General features: G+C 38.0%; 3 protein-coding genes across 4 annotated transcripts; 1 reads left to right on the top strand and 2 right to left on the bottom strand.

Annotated features, from left to right (window-relative positions):
• The first annotated feature begins 5779 nt into the window (after window positions 1–5779).
• Window positions 5780–7663, top strand: LOC139144571 (uncharacterized). The gene is made up of 4 exons (XM_070715297.1): window positions 5780–5967; window positions 6323–6560; window positions 7009–7105; window positions 7350–7663. Exons 1-4 carry the CDS (start codon window positions 5780–5782, stop codon window positions 7661–7663), a joined length of 837 nt encoding a protein of 278 aa, XP_070571398.1.
• A 3833-nt stretch (window positions 7664–11496) lies between these two features.
• LOC139136476 (uncharacterized) lies at window positions 11497–14233 on the bottom strand. 2 transcript variants are annotated; one of them, XM_070704204.1, is made up of 3 exons: window positions 14065–14233; window positions 13214–13396; window positions 11497–12252 (listed from the first exon to the last, which is right to left on the bottom strand). In XM_070704204.1, the coding sequence occupies exons 1-3, from the start codon at window positions 14111–14113 to the stop codon at window positions 12098–12100; spliced, it is 387 nt and encodes a 128-aa protein (XP_070560305.1). In that variant the 5' UTR covers window positions 14114–14233; the 3' UTR covers window positions 11497–12097. The 2 variants fall into 2 exon arrangements, with proteins under 2 accessions (XP_070560305.1, XP_070560313.1); XM_070704212.1 differs by having other exon boundaries at window positions 11497–12249.
• LOC139144567 (uncharacterized) lies at window positions 14152–20555 on the bottom strand. Its single transcript, XM_070715284.1, has 2 exons — window positions 20367–20555; window positions 14152–15057 (listed from the first exon to the last, which is right to left on the bottom strand). The coding sequence occupies exons 1-2, from the start codon at window positions 20553–20555 to the stop codon at window positions 14152–14154; spliced, it is 1095 nt and encodes a 364-aa protein (XP_070571385.1).
• Window positions 20556–21110: the final 555 nt, after the last annotated feature.

Here is a 21110-nt window from a genome sequence, read left to right as displayed (position 1 = left end):
TAACTATCCAAAATGTTTTTGTGTCGAGTTGTTGTTTGGTTCGTTTCAAAAATGTGTTCCTACATTCTTATCCGATTGTTTGTGTTAATAAAAAATGTTTGTTTCGCCTCGGATATTTGTAGGGAAGTTTGGATTAGTGTGTACGGTAATGTTTTGTTTGTGTGGGGAAAGCTTATGGCGAGACGCAGCCGGACCTATGGTGTTACAAAGTTGATAGAGTGGCCCTTTGACGCTTGCGTTTCGAAACCCGAGTGTGGTTTCTCATCAGTCGCAATGTAGATTCTTTCCTTAGTTTGTGTTTGTGAATATTTATTTTAATGTGTTTTAGTGATCTTGCTCATCGAATAGCGAGGCAAGAATATCAATGTTTGGGTCTCGTTGTGAGTCCATTTGGTGGTCTGGTTTGTTTGTTTTTTGTTTCTTTACTTCTGTGAATTTTGTTTTGACTAGTGTGTCTTTTAGGTTTTTGTTTCTCTTGTAGGCAATGATTGGTGATTCTGGAAATAGATTCCTTAGAGGTCTAAAGAAAGCGACTTTTTTAGTAAAGTCGTCATTGATGTTACAAGTGCGGGCGTATCGAAGGATTTCACCTTTGATAAAGCCATTAAATGTTGCTGTCGGGTGACACGATTCTCTATGTAGAAATTGGAATGTGTCTGTTGGTTTAGTATGTGTTTTGATGTCGAGGATATTTTCTTTGTGGTATCTTGCACCTTTGAAAACTACTACATCTAGGAATGTAATTTCTTGTGTTGAGTTTTCGTATGAAACTTAAACGTTTGGTGCATTGTGTTGATTTTTTGAATGAAGTTAGTGAGTTCGGTTTGTGTTCCCAGAAAGATTGCAAAGACATAATCTCTGAATCTTTTCCAGAAGTGAATGTTGTTGCTGTTGTTTACGATTATTCTCTTTTCAAGTTCATGAAAAGCATGTCAGCAATTTCTGGAGACGCATTCGATCCCATGCTGCAACCGCGGGTTTGACGGAAGTATTGCTTGTTAAATTCAAAACTGTTATGTTTTAGAATTAGTGAAAGCATTTCTATTAAGTCTTCCGTTGGTGTTTTTTGATACCGTAATTTGTTTGAAGCGAGGTTTGTGAGTTTAATGTTTCACTGACTAGCCGAATCGCTTCGTCGTGAATTGTGTTTCTGTACATAGATACTACGTCGAGTGTTACAAGAAATGCATGTTGGGGGACATTAGTTTTTTCAATTTCTTGTATGAAGTTTGTTGTGTCTTTTAAATACGTTGGTTGTTGCTGGACCAATGATTTTATGAAGTAATCCAAGAATTCTGAGATTCTGTTAGTGGGACTAGAGCAGCCGCTAATTATTGGTCTCCCTGCAAACGTTGAGTTTTCGGGCGGCGGTTTGTGAATTTTAGGTAGTAAGTACCACTGCGGGGTACGGATTTTTATGTTTTTTGGATCGAGATACTTATAAGTATCATGGTCGATGTGTTTTTTCTCGTACATTTTGTTTAATAGTTCGTGTACTTTGTTTACTGTTTGTTCTGTGTCGTCATTGTCTAGTTGTGTATAATACTGGGTGTTGCGTAATTGTCTTTCGCATTCGTGTACGTAATCTTTTGTGTTTACGATGACGATGCCTCGACCCTTGTCGAAGGGTTTTATTGTAATTAGCCTATTGTTTGCAAGCTTGTTTATCGCGATTCTTTGAGCACGCGACATGTTCTGTTTCCTTGTTTGAAAGGGTATAGAAGTGCGAGTTTTGTCGCTTCTAGATAGCTTTCGAGTTTTGTGTTTTCTGTTGTAATACTGATCACTTGTGTATAGCTGAGACTATACTACTGTTAAAAAGAAGTTTAACACCTCACCAGCACGAGGGGTCATAAAAAATTATCGGAAGAGCCCTTTAGACCAACCAGGTACAAGTTTCCCGAAAGGTGTCAAGTACATCGGACTAACCAAACATTTAAGGAAAAACAGCAGGAACAATGAAATTGGTTGATAAGCCATAATCCCAAATTGGTCAATTTTTGTGTGGGCGAGGGCTGGAATGTAGGGTAACATTTTCTTTTTGTAAATAAGCTGAGAACGTCATAAATTATATATCTTCGGAAAGCCTAGACATAGGGGAATATTTTGAATACCCGACTGTCGCCATTGCTTACATAACTATCACTTGACAGGAAATTTACATAACCTTTCAAAAATCGGGCTCCCCTGTTTTGTTTTAATGATTTGAGATTTGTGGCTGACTATATTGGATCTTGTATATAGCTGGCAAGACAACATTTGTGATTTTGTGCCTCTTATGCAAACAAATAAAAACCCCTGATAATCTAGTGAGAAGCTTTTCATCCTTTTTCTGTTCTGGAAAATCAAGAACGTTCCTCTAGCAACCATACTCACACTTTCAACTTTTCTCCGTTGTCCATGAACCTTTTGTTTTCAACTTTTTGAAAACATTCTTTGTTACAAAATATGCAGTCTCTTTTAAAAATCACCCTGTATTCTCAGAGGGCTAATGACCAAGTTGTGCATAATGTACTAGCACAGGGGCTCAGAAGTGGCTATATAAGTCAATATTACAGCGTTTTTCTTTCTTTTCTGAGGAGCACAACACTTGTGTAGCTGTCTTTTGTGTAGCTTGTATTGTCATGTATAGTGCGCCCTCAATAGGGAGTGTGATCATATGTAAATGCGACCTTTAGTTCCGTGACCTCTAGCCATGCCTACTTCCTGTCCTCGCTGTGCTTACTGTACTAATTTCCCAAGGGGAGCAGCTCTTCGCCAAGCCAAGACCGTCTGCGCCGCTAAGTACCTGGTTACTTAAAATGCAACATAAATATTCATATATTTATGTGGGCGAGTCTGCATAATGAGCGTCAAAATGCACCAGGGTTACCGGCGACCTCAAGCATGGAGCAACATGATACGGCTCTGGCGACTATTGTTGTTGGCAAAAACTCAGAGCAAAGAAAGTCCGGTAGAGTATTTACGGAAAGAGTATCAAAGGCGATTAGATGGTAAGTGGCATTTGATGCTTGTACCATGCCATGTTCAGCACTGTTTTACCCATTTAAACATGCAGGAAGTGTCACAATTGAGCGACCGAGCCCGGCTAATTATTTCAGTGTAATTCAAACGGGGGTTCCCATTTCATCAAATGAAAACAAAATTCAATTACTCACTGGGGTCATATTTTGAATGGGGATGTGGCGGAACCGAGTACCTGCGTTAGCAGTGCATGTCTGTTTCACCAGGAGCATCTGATAACAACAACATCATATGTAAGGGACCACATCCCTAAAATAGATTTTCTATATCCGGTTAACAATAAATTTACTTTAGTTACAGAAGAAAAGAGTATTGTAAAAAAGTGTCCAGTGGATAAAATATCTTTGACTTTAGATGTATGTTTTTAAATGACAGCAGAAAGCAGTGTGAATTTATTTATTTGTAACAGTATTGAGGACCAAGTGAGAGAAGTGAAAATATTTCCACTTCAATATTTTTTATTATTGTCCATATAGGATCTATGAAAACTATGAGTGTGGCAGTGAGCAGTCTCCAACAAATGAGTTGTATAAATGTTATGTACAACACACTGAAGATCCTGAGAATGTGGTACCTAATGTTACCTTGGAAGTTTGCTTCGAAGAATTCTCCCTGGAGTTAAAAATGAAGTATGTCAACAGGTGGCAAACGCATGTATCCTTTTAAGTTTAAAGTGCACTTAGAAAAATTGTGTACATGAAGTAATTTTGCCTGAATTTGTGACAGACACACTGTACTAATCACCAACAGAGTTTCATCCCTGTAACAATGATGGGAACTATAGTCATATTGGCAATATGGAAGTTCACAGCTAAAATTTGAGCAGCAAATTAAAAAGAAGAGAGACAAATGTACTATTTTTGTTACGTGTACATGTATTAGCAATGTATTACAAATGTACACATGCATTTGAGGATACCTAGGCTATAGTCAATAAGTTTCAACTTGTATTAAATTTTCTTGTATATATTCTTCATGTATAAATTTTATAAGTGTTCAACCTTGACTTCTGTAACAATTAGACATTTTTACAAGAACATCACCAGGAGGACAGAAAGGAAGAGTGATGACATAACATGGCAGCATTTACTGCAGTTCAAACCAAAACATGGCTGGGCAAACCACTCACAAGGGACCAAAGCAGAATTCATTCTCTTGGACAAAGACCAATGCAATGGTCAAAGGGTGATGAGGCAAATCACTGTAGATGAAGACTGGAGTTGGTCATTGAAAATTCTCAATCAACAGATTCGTATTGAGAATTTAAAGCTTCCTTTGTCATGGCCAAGCTGTTTGAATGAAATTGAATTCATGTTTTTGGTAATGGCAAATGTGGATCTCTGCTCGGGCTTCAAAACACTTTCAGCAAAAGAAACAAAAAACACAGCAGGAGATGTCACAGGAAGACCAGAGCAGTGGCTGACAGTCCAAGGCCATGAGATGAAACACCGGTCAGTTGGTTGCAGCATGATCTTATCCATGGGTGTCAACAATAAAATGTGCAAAGAATGATGCCAGGGCCAGAAAATTACGCTGGTCCGAGGTCCCGGACCAGTGATTTTTTATCCCGGACCAGTATAAAATTACCCCTTAAAAGTCCGCGGACCAGTAGAAACGGGAGTCAATTTACTTCGCAAGGGAGTTTCCAGTGTTTTTCCAAGATTGTGTTCTTGTGTCTTTTGACGCAAAATTGGAAACTACCGGTACGTCCCCCAAAATACGGGAGTAACTGGGACGCACTAAAATCAGGCCTAGAATTTCACTGACACCAAGAGTCCATTGTGAGACTACGTCTTCTAGCTACAAAATCAGTTACTCTGTAGCGATTCATGATATGAGCAAGGCGATGTGCGTCCACTAGCCACTGCACTGGGCCATGAACTCATCTTGCATGTAAAATGTAACGTGGCAAAAACCAGACCGTAGTCTCACCTAAAAATATCAGCAACCCCAAAATTGTGTGAAAATATTATATCTCTGTCTATCAAAGTAGTATTTTGCAGTAAATTTCTCTGGAAGGAGTCTCATTATAAGTTTCCGATCGTCCGTAGCAAGCAAGCTTCAGAGTTTAGGAGGTCACCATGCTGACTTCCTTATATAGTCAAGACCCCCTAGTTCGATTGTAGCTGACCTTAACAAGAACCGCCTAGCTTGTCAAAACAGCTTTATGGCAATTTGCTATTGATATCAAAGGAAAAAGTTCTTCTCAGATATTTGGTGTTTTCAACCTTTTTTTAGCATTTTAAATGGAAAAGAATCAATCGCTGGGCAATTATAAAATGAACTTTATAGCTATAGTAAAAATAAAATGTTAAGTGTGTGTACCAGAACTTGAGAAGTCTACCAAGTAAATGTTTATGCAGAGTGTCTATATTACAAAGATTGACAGCTTTTGCTGTATGTAAATCCCAAGCAAATCTGATAGAAATGCATATATAACATGAGTACGAGAAATGAATCATTCTCGTATTGTTATGCAAATTTTTGAGGACCAGTGGATTTTATCATGGGACCAGTGAAAAAAAATGGGTCACTGGTCCTGGGACCAGTGGGAAAAAAGGGAATTTTTCAGGCCCTGCTGTGCAACTCTTAAACACAACTCTGGTAGGTCTCTCAGTAAACCTACTAAAGAAGTGTCACTGAACTCATTGAAACACAAGAGAGAATCATACATGAACAGAGAGGAACTCCTTGCCAAACTTGATCAGGAAAGGAAAGCAAAAAGAATGCAAAACGAAGAGAGGAAACTCTTCGTATGAAGCTACAGTCAGAATTTCAGAAGTTTAATATAGAGGATGACCAAGACTTTCGCACAATCTTTGATGCCGTCAGTTCTGATATCACAGATAAGTGGAAAGATCAGGAAGACATGATGATTCTATGGGACAGCCAGAGAAAGGCGCTGCAGTCTAAGGGACCTTCAGGCCGTCGTTGGCATCCAAAGTAAGTTATGGTTAAAATGAAAGGTTTAAAACGAACGATATTAGATTACATTGTAGGTGAGAAATAAAACTAATATGTGTAACAGTATCATAGCCTCATGTGCACAATGTTCAAAATGTTTTCAAACAATATGCAGCAAATTGTTACTAATAAGGAAGCGCTGGAATTCACAGGAGTTATATCCCTATTCATCAAAAACTTTTGATGGGGAAAATGGGCGGCATGATCAGTGAATAGCAGCAAGTCAATTTGGCCTGTGGCTAGCTATTAAGAATGAGTCCATCATCAGATTGTTCCAGTCCTAGTCAAAATAAGCAGTGCAAGTTTAATGATTTTTCTCCCTCTACATTTTCAGGGTGATACGAGTATGCTTGTCTACGTGGACACGTAGTCCAAAGGCATACGAGACGCTAAGGAAATCAGGCATGCTTATACTTCCATCTGGAAGGCTCTTGAAAATGTATAAGAACAGTGTATCGCAGAAAGCTGGCTTTAATGATGATGTTCTAGAGTGGATGGTGGCAGAAGCCAAGAAGACATTAGGCCCTGAAGGATATGATGGTGGAATCATTTTTGACGAAATGCAAATTCAAGTGAGTGTAAAAAGTAGTCCCCACATCACCCTCACCCATAAACTGTAAATGATATGTGTGTGTCTCCCTCCCCCTCCCCCAAATCAAGTGATGGAATCTCACATACAGACCATTTACAACAAAATTTTACTGATGGAATGGTATACCAGCACCAGTCACTTCTATTGCCATGTGAAGGTCAATATCAATTCTTCATCTGAAGGGTAAATTATTTTGATTTGAGTGAGGATGGGTTTGGAGGGGTATCCCCTTCCCACTGCGTAACATTTTGTGATGTGTGGGTCAAAATATTGGCTTCTTCTAAGGCAAATGTTAAGTTAAATTTTTGAAAAATTCGAAACTGCCTATTGTAAAATATTTCCACCCAAAACCGTTTTTGGCGATGTGAAACAAAAACTTAAGGTATCCCTACAGTCGACAATAGATACCTTTCTGTTTGTTTGCTCAGGAAGATTTGCAGCTCCAGCATGAAGGAGATGAAACCAAACTTATTGGCCTTGTTGATCTTGGTGATGAGAGTGATCATATGAAAACAGTTATAGCAGGTACAGTACACCATTCCCTTGTTCTTATAAGTACATTACCAAGTAAACTCCAGTACATTAATAGAAAAGTGCATGTTTTCCAGAGATGTTCAATCCAAGTCTCTTTTAACATGGTAAATTATACCAAGGGACTTTGACAGACAGAGTGATTGGTTTTGATAGGTTTCACTGTCAGGAGTATTGCAGGAGACTGTGAAATATTGTTTTTCATCCTCTAACTTATAACTCATTCTGTTTCTCTTAGGAATTGACAAAGCCCAAATTGCAAGCCATGTGCTGCAAATGGTGTTTCTCGGTAATTCAGGATTTCGATTTCCATTTGCACATTTCCCAACTCATGAGGTGGATGCACCATCACTCTACATTGTATTCTGGCAAGCTGTCAAGTGGCTCAAAAGAGGTGGTTTCCATGCTTTATATGCTTGCTGTGATGGTGGACAAGCTAACAGAAGCTTCATCCGCATGCACTTCAAAGAGAAAGATCCCATCAAAGAACAATTCACAACAAGAAATCTAGTTACCAGAGAACCATTTGTTTTCTTTATGGATCCCTGGTAAGTTCCTTTGGTGGAATATTAATTCTAATCAGTGTTGATTTATGAATTTATAAGAATGCACTTGCAAGTGCTGGAGATTCTGTGTTTATGTATTTATCATTATTTTAAGTGGTCACATGATGTCGTTTGTTTAACCCTTTCACCCCCAGTTTCCTGTATACAGGTCCAACTTTACCACAGAAAACGATGGATTTGGGAAAAACCATAGCGGTGAAAGGGTTAACATGTCAATTTCCTTTCTTATCCTCTTTTATCTTCACAACTTTTTGAAAATTTACTATCCCATTATATCCTTGATGGCTAATTTTTGTGATCATATTTAAAAAGTAGCTATGTACATACAGATAAAATAATAATTGACATACACATATTGATAGTTACAATCAGTCACTCTTTACTAAAACTGACACTTGAGTGTATATAAGTTACATTTACAGTAAAGTGAAATGATAGAAAGACCACTATTACTAGCTGAAAAATATTGTATATTTCATCTGTATATAAGTCAACATGCCATTGTTTGATATTATCAGCAGTTACATAATTCCATTGTTCATAGAGTTGGCTTGAATACTAAATCCTTTTTATTTTGTCTGTACTTTAGCATAACTTCAAGAAACTGCGCAATGGTATAGAGAAGAGTTCGGTCAGTGATAGAAGCACTCGCTATCTGAAACTTGGTGACGGTCACATCTTATGGTCCACATGGAAGGCAGCATACCATTTTGACCAGAACACACACTCACTGCCCATTCACCAACGCCTGAAACCAGAACATCTGGATTTAACACCAGCACTGAGAATGAGAAATCATCTAGCAACTGACTTACTTGATAAGACTATGCTATACCTAATGACGGTAAGGAATTTCTTACAAAGAGTGATTCTTAGTGGATTATGTTGCATCATAACAGGGCAGAGGAGGAAAGGTGACATATTGAGAAGGTTTTAATCTATGCATGATAGAACTTAGACAATTGAACTTGTCTTGTATTATTTTTATTGTCTTAAAAAATACACTCGGTATGGTCATGATATGATTCCTCTGTTTTGCTCAATAAACCAGCACCACCTATCTCAGTAGTAGTTAAAAGCAATACTGTTAACTACTGATGCTCTAAACAGCTTAGTACTCTAAGACTTAGTTGGAGAGTTGTGATACAGGATTACATCTTAAACCACACTTTTGATGATTTCTCATAGCAGGCGTGACCTTTCTCACCCCTACAAGGCGTGAGTTTTGTCTAATCTGACTGGATGACTGAGTCTGTTAAGGGCTCACTTAATTGGTAGGCATTTGCTATGTGGGTGATTGTCATATTTGGCCTAGTTGTTCCCATTTGCACATTTTTGTCACATATAGAAATTTAAGGTAAGTTGTCTGAAAACAAAGTCTATCAACAATTTGTAATAGTGATTTATCAAATTTTACATGAAATATTGACAACAATTTTCTTCCCATTCAGGCATATCAACATCATATATCAATCAGTGGTGCTTCAGCCGGCCACCTGGAAACGTCAAGCAGCAGCAGAATTTCTGACTCATACCAGCACAATGGTTGAAACTTTCAGTGACCCGAGACGATTTGTATCAGTGACAGATGAGAGACTCATGGCCAATGACAGATGTCTTGAGTGTTTATTGCAATGGGAAAGGAATGTCAAAGAAAGTAACCCCCAGCTCAACAGTGCAGCAGTGAACAGAATGCTCCTCTCAGACAAAACCAGGTTTGACTTGTGTTCAATGCTTGTGGGATTCAAACAAATCGTAAAGATATCCTCGACAGACATGTCCGGGCCTCTGTCAGTGCTCTGAGAACAAACAGCAACTTGGTGGAAAACATCTTCTGTCAGCAATGTGGGATGAATGGCCAGAATGACAACCCAAGATATACACAATACGGACCAGCCATAAATGCAATATGCCTAGGACAGACAACTGTTACTTCAAAAAATAACACTGGCTATATTGATCAATTACCGTTTTTCAAACCAGGAAGACTCTGTCCAAAATAAAAAGACTTCAGTTGCTGATAGGGCAAGCAATGAAATAAACACAAAATAGAAGGTAGCGCCAGAAGATGTGGAGCTACATAAAATGATACTACCCATCAACGATAAAACCATAATTGAGGATTTTGAAAAGTCCTAATTATTAACCATGAGAATGGGTTTTACATTCGTACCATCAATGGTTCAATTAATATTTGGTTTTAACTGGAATATCTTTGGGTACTGGAAGCCCCATTGTACAGAACTATTTATTTATCTGATCAACTGTGTACTCATATGTTCCCTTCAGTGTTTGTTAACCAGCTTACTGTCGTCCCTCAGTAAGCATGACATTGTTTTGCTTTGAATGAAAGTCATGAAAAAATGCTACAAAATTCTGTACACAGGGACTTTAATTTTTTAGCAATTCAGAGTAAGATTTTGTAAATTGAATGAATTTCATTGAATGGTGAAAAACCTCAGTTGCTTTAGCTGTGAATTTTTAAAGCACAGAAAAAGTCGGGCCAAAGTAAGTAAATTCTCTGTTTTTTGTCTTGACAGTAGCTGGCAGAATATCACATATTGCACAACATGGATGTAAAATGAAGTTTCTACTTCGTTCATGAATAGGCACTCACATTACATGGAAATACTGAAGTAAATTTAAAACGTGCAAGTGTCTTATTTGCTTGAACTGCTTATCTGCATTGGATGCAAAAGAAAGAATTTAATTTCTCTGGCCAAAATATATGGACTCTCTAAATATCTCACTACATCAAATATATTGAAATCAAAAGCAAAATGGCTGAAATTATCAATCAACAGGGGTAGGCATAATAGCAAGAATATAATGCTTTCAAAGTTTATTCAAAGTATAAAATTGTTGAGAAAAAGCCCTGCGGGAACAAAGTACACTTCATATACAACCCTGGTCGTTTAGTTAAAGCGTGGTCGCTTTTCAAATGGCCCCAGACCATCTAGATACTGCTGTAGTGCCTTAGTGGTTAATATGCACTGACTTTCTTTTATTCTATTCACAAGCTTGCTATTCATGGTGCTCTTAGTGTGACTTCGGACATAGGTCAAATTGTACAGAAGAAAGAACAGCTTCAACTCTTGTTTTGTGTATATTCTTTCTTCAAAGAATTTTGGATTTGCTGTTACTCTAGACTGCAGCAATGTATGTGAAAACATTTTGTTATCACTACTGTCTGAGATGAACTGTTCAACACCTATTTTGTTCGATTTGGTCAGTGAAGATTGTTCTCTTTGCATTACTCTCTTTCGGTGGGCAGTTGTCTTCTGTACTTTCAAATCTCGGCGATGGTCGCGCAGGAACTGACCAGTCCCCATATTGAAGTAACGCTTGACCACATCAGAGAACAGGGCATAAGCACAAGACTCAGCTTCTGATGTCAGTGTTGCATCATGGGATGTATGTACATCTTTAGCTAGCATCTCCTCAGGGATCTCCAATGCCTTAATAAACTCTGCTTGCATACTCTTGTCATTAAGGACACTTGTGACTGTGTTGTTTATGAGGTTTTCTTTATGCCTATCTAAGTTACTTTGTGTTAAGCATACATTCCTCATGTCCTCTACACGTAGAAAGAACATAAAGGCCTTGTCTGTGATATGAGTGAGCCCATTTCTCCTGTTTTGTTTGTGCTGCGTGAATGAGAGTGTCTCTGGGTAAGCTGTATTGGTGGCGATTGCTGCTGCTGGAACCGTCATGCTATCAAGCAGCACTTTCTTTGTGTATGCTCTTCGAAGATTTCTTCTCACCTCAGCATCAGTCGAGCCTATGTTTCCTTTCAGATACCTTCTGTTTTCTCTCTTTCCTTTGCTACTGTCCATCCACCCACAAATCTCACTTTACCTTTACCTTCATTTGTCATGTTTTCTGAACTGTTCCTGTGGTCTGTTGAGGTGGTCCTTCCTGCTGACATCTTAAGCCTGACTGCTGTGGCAAGTTTCTCTACAAGTTGATTTCTCAAGCTTATGCAGATGTCTGCTAAGCATTCATAATGGGTATCGGTTAAGGTCAGTGTTCCACACAGTTGCTTAAACTCACATTCAAGGTTTTCATTGGTTGTCACATACTCATGAAAATCACTGAGATATGAGACAAATGTTTTCTTGTTGGCTTTTTCCACTGATTCTGACTCGCTGTTTCCTTTATGAGATGGTAAATTCTCGACCACTGGAGGGAGAGAAACGCTCTACTGTGATGCTTATCTGCATTCTGCAAGCTTTGCAAGAGACAATTTAGGTTGTGTGGGGATGATCCAGGTATACTGGCAAAAGACGAATGGTCTTCAAGAGTGTTGAAGAATTCCTCCACTGAAAAATCCTGCGGTAAACTTGAAAGTTCACTGTCATCCTTGAGTAACTCTGCAGCTGCTTGTAGGTCTGTAGTTTCTCCATGATCATCATTACAGTTACGTGATGGTGTGATTCGGAAGTTCATTGAAAACTTGTGTCACAAGGACATTGTCTTCGTCACATTCACTATCACTGTCACCAAGAGAATTGGACGCACTGGGAAGGAGTTCATCCACTTGTTGAACTGGCTGTTGCTCACCTGCGCAATCTACTGCAATGGAAGAAAAATTCAAGCTTATTGTTTTGTAACTTAAAGTAATAAAAACAATTTTATTGCACAGCAATACAAAATGAATGAACATGGCTCAAAATCATTTTTCACGTCCCATCTGACTATTTTGGACAATTTCATGTTCATTGGTATCAATCTCATTGATTTTTGAACAAAGACTGTATTGTATTCAATATGTGCCCTGTACCTGCGACATACCAACACAGAAACAGTTTGTAAATGCCTGTCATTATCCATAGTGCATCAATATATCTTGTTTTACATATCAGTATATATATTTCAATATAAATGTTCATATAGGCATGTAAGAGGTAGTAGCCGCCAAGATCACTGTGACCTGCTTACTTTCTCAAAATTTTCAGCACTGTATCGGGTAGTGCCTAATTTAAAGGGACATGAGCTGTAACATTTGCCATTTTTTTCAGTTTTCTGGTTCTATGTATCTCAACTACAGTTTTATATTCAATTTCCTCTAGCATGATGAAATACCCAATATTTTACTTGTCAACACAACCTATATGTTCGCAATGGCCATTGTTATTGTTGACAAATGAATTATATTCCGGACTGTACACACATAGGCTCTGTTCAAAAGTTGAAAACTTGGTATTACATCATGCTTGAATGGTTCACACCAGAAATGTAGTCGATACACATATACAAAAGTACCAGAAAAATTCTCAAAAGTTACAGCTCATGGAGCTTTAAGTACTATTCCATGAAAATGAATTGTTTTGAAACCTTCCATGTACTTCACAAGTTCATTGTGTAGGGCTGACACACAATCATTGCTGAAATGTATTAAATTGACACAATTTCCAGACATAGTGTTTGCTCGAGGGAATGCTGATGATGGCACTTAAGGAATAAAACAAAACACTAATACTCATGCCTGGTATACCAGTCAGCAAAGATGTATATGTTCATATAAAGTACACACCTTGTTCCTGGTTTATCTTTCTACAGCATTGTAGAGAAGGATCAGCTGGTTCATTGCTTTCAGTGGCATCCGTCATGAATCTAATCACCTCAGCATTTGGTTTAATGAGGTATTCTGGTTTAAACCCAACCACTCTAAGGCCTTCTGTTGACTTCAGTCTGGAAAGAGCAGTGTACAGTTGACCTGTGAATAAATACAACAGATATTAGATTAACCAGACATTTTGTACCAACTATCCCGATAACTTTAGGTCAGGTTTAATCACAGAAGTTTGAGAATTCCCATTTGAGTAATGGCTACTGTATGGCCATGTATTAAAGGGACAGTAACTGTAACTTTTGAGGATTTTTTTATTTTGTACATTGTATGTCAACTACAGTTTCTTGTTGTACTCTTTAAAGCATGTTGAAACACAGTATTCAGGTTGTCAACTCAGTGTGTATATATTATTGTTGACAACTTAATTTAGTCCAGACTAAAATTCACTTGTCAACAATAACAATACAGTCAATACATGTACAGGCTGTGATGACAAGCTGAATTCTGGGTGTTTCAGTATACTTTAGGGAATATAACAAGAAACTGCCATTGACATACAAAACAACATGAAAAAATCCTCAAAAGATACAGCTAGTGTCCCTTTAATGCAAGATAAATCAGAATAATGGCTACTTTGCAATCAAAAAAATTTTTTGCATATATGTTATATTGCAAACCAAGGCTTGTCTTGCTGAAGCATTACAATATAACCAGCAAATACACTGAAGTCATCCCCCCACTCGATGACTAGTGATAGCTCTGTCATTAGTGTAAAACTACAAAACTGCAAATTTTAAGTAAAGTAATTTTACCTGGGCTAAAAATCCCACGACAGTGAACTTCAGCTGCCTTGAGTGTCATCCCTTGAGACTTATGCACTGTAAAGGCCCAACTTAATTTCAGGGGCACTTGTCTCCGCGATGCCAGTACCTTATTCGTATTATCAGGGCTTGGCACTGTCCATAATCGAGGTGATATAACTTCTTCGTGCCGACTTGAGGAAAATGAACAACTGGGTACCCACTGTCACTAAATCCAGTGACAGTCCCTGTCATCCCATTTTTCAGGCTATCAGTTAAGTTATATAGCAGCATGACGGGTGCATTGACTTTGAGGTACAAGTGTTCTTGCACAACAAGACTTTCATTCAACAACTTCTTACTACCCGAATCTTCAGCTTTGTAGTGTTTCATACGTGTATGTCCATCAAGGTGGTGGAGTTTATCCATGTTATAATAATCGACATCCAGGTTCTGAGCATAAATTCGTGGGATATACTGGAGTCCATGATCAGCTGGGTTAAGGGGTGTGGTAAGTTGAGATAACTGTTCAACTGTCCCGCCAGACAAGTCCCCCCAGGCAACACAATGTAGTGTATCTACAAATGCTTGATCTCTTTGACGAAAGACTTCATCCAAGACTACTGTATGAGGAAACACGGTATTCCATAGTGGTGATGTGAAGCAAAAGTCCCCATTGTCATAGTGACTGGGTACTGGAGGTAACTGGAGGAAATCACCACACCCAATCACTTGAAGACCTCCAAAAGGACTGGCATTGTTTCTCATCTTCTGGCCAACAAAATTGAGCAGCTCAAATGTCCTTCTGCTTAGCATAGACATCTCGTCGATAATTAAAGTGTCAGTTTCTCGCCATCTTGCCACCACACTTGACTGCTCAGAAATATGCTCTAGAATAGCCTCTGGGTTTCCTCTTGCATCTCTTATACCTGCAAAACTGTGTATTGTTTTACTGTTCTCATAAAGAGATGATGAAATTCCTGTTGTTGATGTGACAGCCGTTTTCTGAGTAACAGGGAACTTAACTTCTTAACCAATGTTGTTTTGCCTGTTCCGGCAGCACCCGTAAAGAAAACATTGTGGCCACCAATAGCCAAGATGCCACTTTGTCCTGCGCTGAGATTTCCATTGCGGACACCAAAGCTTCAGTGAGGAAAAAACAGAATAATTTTAGTTTGGACAAAGACACTTTGAATAATGTTCATCATGACTGAATAAATGTACAGTATGCACTAGCATTACAAGACAGTGTAACTAATAATGTGTTACAACAAAATCTTAATTATTACAGCATACTCATACACACGAGGTGTTGTCAGTACAGGAGCTGTTTTTAATGAATTGCAGCTAAAATTATGGCAGTGGTCAACAACAATCAATACTACAGTATGCAGCTCCACTATTAGACAGGTGAGAGACATCAGTGTTTGAAATAGCACCTGTTCGGCAGTCAGAGACTGGTTGTTTCCCCACAGGACTGGTGAAACTCAAAAGTAACCAGCCTGGTGGATGGATTGAAATGAGCGGATCAGGGTCACTAGTTTTGGTTTGGTTCAGTCACAGATTTAACAGGCCAATTGATCGAACACAATATAGAATACAATAAAGATGTACAGTATATATTGTAAAATTGACAGTTAGTTTACATTTGATTGGATGGAAAGATGACTTCCCCATTCGAATTTCTTTTCCTCTAAGTGTTTATTACTGTATATAGTTGTATTTTATTATGTTGAATTGCAGGGTACATACATTTAATATCAGGACAGGCAAGTTTTTACCAGGACAGGCAGCTTTATAAATTTACAGTCCTTGTGACTAGTTACTTATTTCTATGAATTTCAAACACTGAAGACATTATAAATTAAACACATTTATGTTCATTTCTAATTAAAATGATATTTGCGAGATGCCCTATCACATGATCACATGATCACACATCATATTTGTGATTAAATCCTTGAAAAGCAAGCCCACCGGTGTAAAACTAAAATCACACATTTGACGTGTATTTTATAACAGTATAGATTTCAATACATTATCAGACTAAATAGGAATATATTAGGTATAAACTAGGCTATGAATATACCCGTGAACACACAATATTAGAACATTTGCCATTAATCTCTATTGAAAAGCATTGGAAATAAAATTCACCTATTATAGGTATATTGTTGATGTCTAGTGCACTGAGGTAAAATGTTTTTTATTTACCCCCATACTCAGCGCAAATAACTAATTAAACACTAATACTTTTGCCTGTGATATTTGGAAGAATATTTGTGACAGAAATGTAAGAAGTGGATGCAAGCTTCTGCAAGGTATTGTTGCATACATATGAACTTTGACCTTTACAGACAGCCGGCACAATACTAGTTTTTTTTCTGTCGGGTAATTTTTTAGGATTTCAAAAAAATTGGACAATGTTGAGAGTGGTGTTTCAAAGTTTTACCTGGTATGGGAGAGAGAGGGGGAGTACTTAGAAAAGCGACATGAAAAGGGGATGGCCCGGTCAGATCTTCACCCAACCATACCAGCACCGACCCATTTGTGAACGCAACACTCTATGTATAAAACTATAAAAGTTACTAGTACTTTTATTTAGTATGCAGCTTAATCTGAACAACATATATATGCACTATTGGATAAGAGGTTGAATGGGTCACAGTTTGTGGAAGGACTGTAACTGGGTAAACCGTTCAATTCATAATGTACCATGCAGGTAGTAGCGGACTACCTCCATGCATATACTATGCATACACAACGGGCAACACGACTCAATCAAATCCCGTGCACTTTTCCTAGTGTTTGACTGTTGCTGCTGTTTTAAACAGAGTTTGAGAAGTACTGGTGTTAGGTGATAACGCAATCTCAACTGGCTTTTTAGCCTCACGGCGATTAAATGGGAACAAAATAGGCATACAACTTACCTGTTGCTGTACCACTGAGGTGATCTGCCGGCTGTGTCGCGTACGGGCCATGTGCAATACATCGTGTTTGTAAATATGTTTATTTCCTGTTTATTTCTTGCATAAGGCACGCCCCACCACTCTTGAACGAGCCGTCACTCACCAGATTACGTCCTCATTATAAAGTATAATCAAGTTGCCCGCACATGTACTTCACGGCGCACATGGGTCGCTTCGGACATGGTGCTGACAGCGTCCAATTTTCTTCACATTCTACATTCACGAAGGTTCATTTTATACTTGAGTGACATTGTCAGATCGGTGTGCCAAAACAATGGCCGTGTCCGTCAAAAAAATTACCAAGATTTCATGTTTTCGGAGATTCACCATAACAATCATACTGCGGATATGGCCGGATCTGCCTCCCTTGGGAAATTAGTACAGTAAACACACCGACGTCAGTAAACACAGCGACGTCTGTACGCATGGCCGGCCATATGGAGAGGGAAGTAGGCATGGCTAGAGGTCACGGAACTAAAGGTCGCATTTACATATGATCACACTCCCTATTGAGGGCGCACTATACATGACAATACAAGCTACACAAAAGACAGCTACACAAGTGTTGTGCTCTTCAGCTAGTTTATTTTTAACATTGAAAAAGAAAGAAAAACGCTGTAATATTGACTTATATAGCCACTTCTGAGCCCCTGTGGTACTAGCTTCTGACGATCGTTCGGCACGAGTCGAAAAACACAGAAATTGGCGGTAACGATGAATTCCAAACATCAATGCTTCTGTATTACCTAATTGTCAAGGTGACTCTCATGTCCCTTTTTAATTTGGATTGAGACAATGGTTAATAGTTTCAGCGTTGAACTTTGAGCTAAAGTGTAAAGTTTTTCTGTTTCGAGGAACTATTGACTTAATAACTGTCACTGATCTTATTAATACTTGTTCAATGTTTGAAGGCAACTTCAAAGACAAAATGTCATCAGATGCATTACTGCTACACTATTTACCACTAAAAGATTCTTCTTCTTCCAAATTTAATTACTTTTAAAACAACTGAAACGTTTGCTGACTTACACGTTGGTTCCCTTCTGAGTAGTTAAGGTTTGAGTTGTTTAACTGACTATACTTCAATTTTAGGACAATAGGCTCATTACCACATATGCCAACAGCATCAAAGATGATCATCCCTGTAGAAGGTATGCTTCTCTAAAACATTAACCTTTCTAAATTGACTGCTAAATTTTTGCAGGTTTGTGTTCATGTTCATGGTATTAATTTTTTTTCAATAATTTAAACCATTGCTTGAAAAAACCTAAACTTTAACAGTTCTTGTTGTGTATTCGTTACTTTACTGAATTTGGTTATGAGACCTTTATCTCATGTCATTGTATGATATTGGTCTTATGCACTAATCCAATACTCCTAGAGTGGAAGCATGCGGTAACAAGTTTCTCAATTGAGATTATAGAAATAACTGACGACGCGCTGACCATTAACGTTTATTTATGGGCAAGAGGAGGAAAGCCAAAAATTAATGGCGAGGCTTGCCGAGCCCGTTTATTTGGCTTTCCTCTCGTCCTCGCCCATAAATGACGGTTAATGGTCAGCGCGGAGTCTGTTATTTCAATTATATTATCAACGAACCCCGAAAAACCGTCAAAATTTACGAAAATTTTCAATGCGAACGACAACGGGGCCCCAGAATCTGTCAGTGAATAGTGCGCGCGCTGCAAAAATTTTGCAAATCCGGAGATTTTTTTGAAAAAAAGCGTCTAAACTTGGCCGACAAATGCTCCATTTTATTTTGTGGTTGATTATGATCTTTGTACAAATCACAATTTTCGTTTTAGCCGAAAAGTTACTGTGTTTACGATATTATTCATATTCACGGGCATGAAAACAAACCATTATTGTGTATTTGTGGGCAGTCACGTGGTTCAGCTCGACCAATTAAAACGCAATAGACAGGGCATGGTAATATAATTGCTATTAAGGCCTTTATAAAACTCTGACTATTTCATCATGTCCTTTCTCTTGCACTCTTGCAGTTTAACTGGATGCTTCCAATTGATGCTCTTGCCCTCATTGTACGAAACGGATGTTTGCTCCCTATCATCAGAAGCAGCACCATCTGACTTCCCTGAAAGCCCGGTCACTTACTGTGTTTCGATATATTTTTCCTCATACGCTGTCACCAATCTTAGTAACTTACGGTTTCCCATTTTCTGAAACAACTCTTTTAACAATTTTACATCAGTTTCTGTGATATGTCCTTGTTCTTCCAAATGGGCAAATATATCTGAGGATAGTTTCAGCTTTTGACGTTCTCGTTTGCTGATTTGGTTATTGCGAAGAAGGTTTCTCAGGGTATTATCATCAGCCTCATCCATGTTCTTATTCAATTCATTGAACAGAGTATTAAGTGGAGAAATTTGTTGTTCACCTGTCAGTGTAAAAGACATGGCATTGAGAAAATGTAATACTTACAAAGCATCATGTACAAATTAAGGCATTCTCCTGATATCATTCAAAGCTATTAAAATATGAATGATAAAATTTATCATGCGGAAAGGCAGACGGAAAGCACACTCGATCTCATAGCTGTCGCACAGTTTGATATTCACATATAGCTCTGTCATTAGAGTTTAGGTACACAGAAAAGAATTGTAATATAGCATATCTTAACGATATGTGTAAATTGTGACCATTTCTTTCAAGTGTATAGTATTTTTACAGGACCTGCAAGTTTGTATGACAGAATTTTAATCATTTTCACACAATCTTAAGCTTGTTTTGTAGACTATATAAGAGCAACAGCGTACAAGGTGCAATTTCTGCATCATCTACTAAACAGTTGAACTTGACAATGTCAAAAAGATAGGAAACCTATATTTTCAAACACCCATATCTTGTGCAAACTTTTCAAACCCCTTCTTCTACCCTAAGAACTTTCAAATCCATTCCTGCAGTCCCTTCCTATGCAGTGTTTGCAAATGCAATGTATACCGTGAAGCAGATGTTCGACTTTCCGCACCTGTGTAGTCATATTAGGCGAGGGATAAAAATGTTCTTTTGATGAAATACCAACACAGTTTAAGTTTATACGTGAATACATGAACTCCTTTCACGATGAAAGACTTAGAACTATATTGATATTGATAGATTGATTGTAAGGACATGATGAGTTATCACAAAGTTGTTTTTGTCACTTACTTGAAGATTGCTCAAGTTTTCTTCTTGTGGCACTGTCCCTGTTCTAGGGTACTGCTCCTAAATAAGCAAGTAATTTGACATATACATGAGTACATTTTACAACAACTCTCAGAGAAAAGTCCAAAATACTTTTTAGCATTAAGGAGTATTCATGTTTATCATAACTGCAACACTTACCATTTGTATGGCGAATATCAACTCTGCTACCGGTTGGCCCTCTCCTTCTACCGGTAGGGCCTTTTCTTTCCTTTTGAATAACATGTGCCCGATAATCTGTTCGTCCTCTTGTCCAAGCTTAGGGACCACAATAACATTCCAGTGGTTATCACAGTATGGATAGTAGGTGGTACACGTATTATTTATCATAGTCTTTAAATCAAAGTTATCACTTACAGAATAATTGATAATATCCCCAGGAGTCATCGAAATATTTGAATGATATTCCAGATTGGTGAATGATGAATATTTCATAGTTTTTTGCACTAGATCTTCGACTGGACGCCTAGTCTGTTCTATCAGGTCACACAACAATTGCTTTGCTCTGTCTTTGTGCTGCATGAGGAGAATCTGCACTGTCTGACGCCCAGATTTCTTGTATGTAGTCATTGTTCTTAGCTGACTGCATATTCTTTGTATTTTGTCGTTAATATACTTTCCTACGGTAAACCTGCAAACAATCAAGCTTTGCATTTTCAGAAAAGTGAACAAACATTTGTTTTGATTTAAAACTGTGGTATTCGCCATATAAATGTCACTCTTACTGTAAATGTTCAGCTAAAATACACAAAGACGATATCACTTGAGCTAAAAATTTATAATAGCTTGCAGTATTGTTAAGTTGTTTATTTTTTCCAAAGCAGAAACATGATAATGAGAAAACAAATATGAAAAGAGTGTAAACAAGCTACAGTGAGAATTTTC

This window comes from Ptychodera flava, chromosome 1, assembly GCF_041260155.1.
Source record: "Ptychodera flava strain L36383 chromosome 1, AS_Pfla_20210202, whole genome shotgun sequence".
NCBI classification, from domain to species: domain Eukaryota; kingdom Metazoa; phylum Hemichordata; class Enteropneusta; family Ptychoderidae; genus Ptychodera; species Ptychodera flava.
The sequence above is the reverse complement of the archived record's forward strand: the minus strand, read 5'-3'. Positions and strand labels throughout refer to the sequence as shown.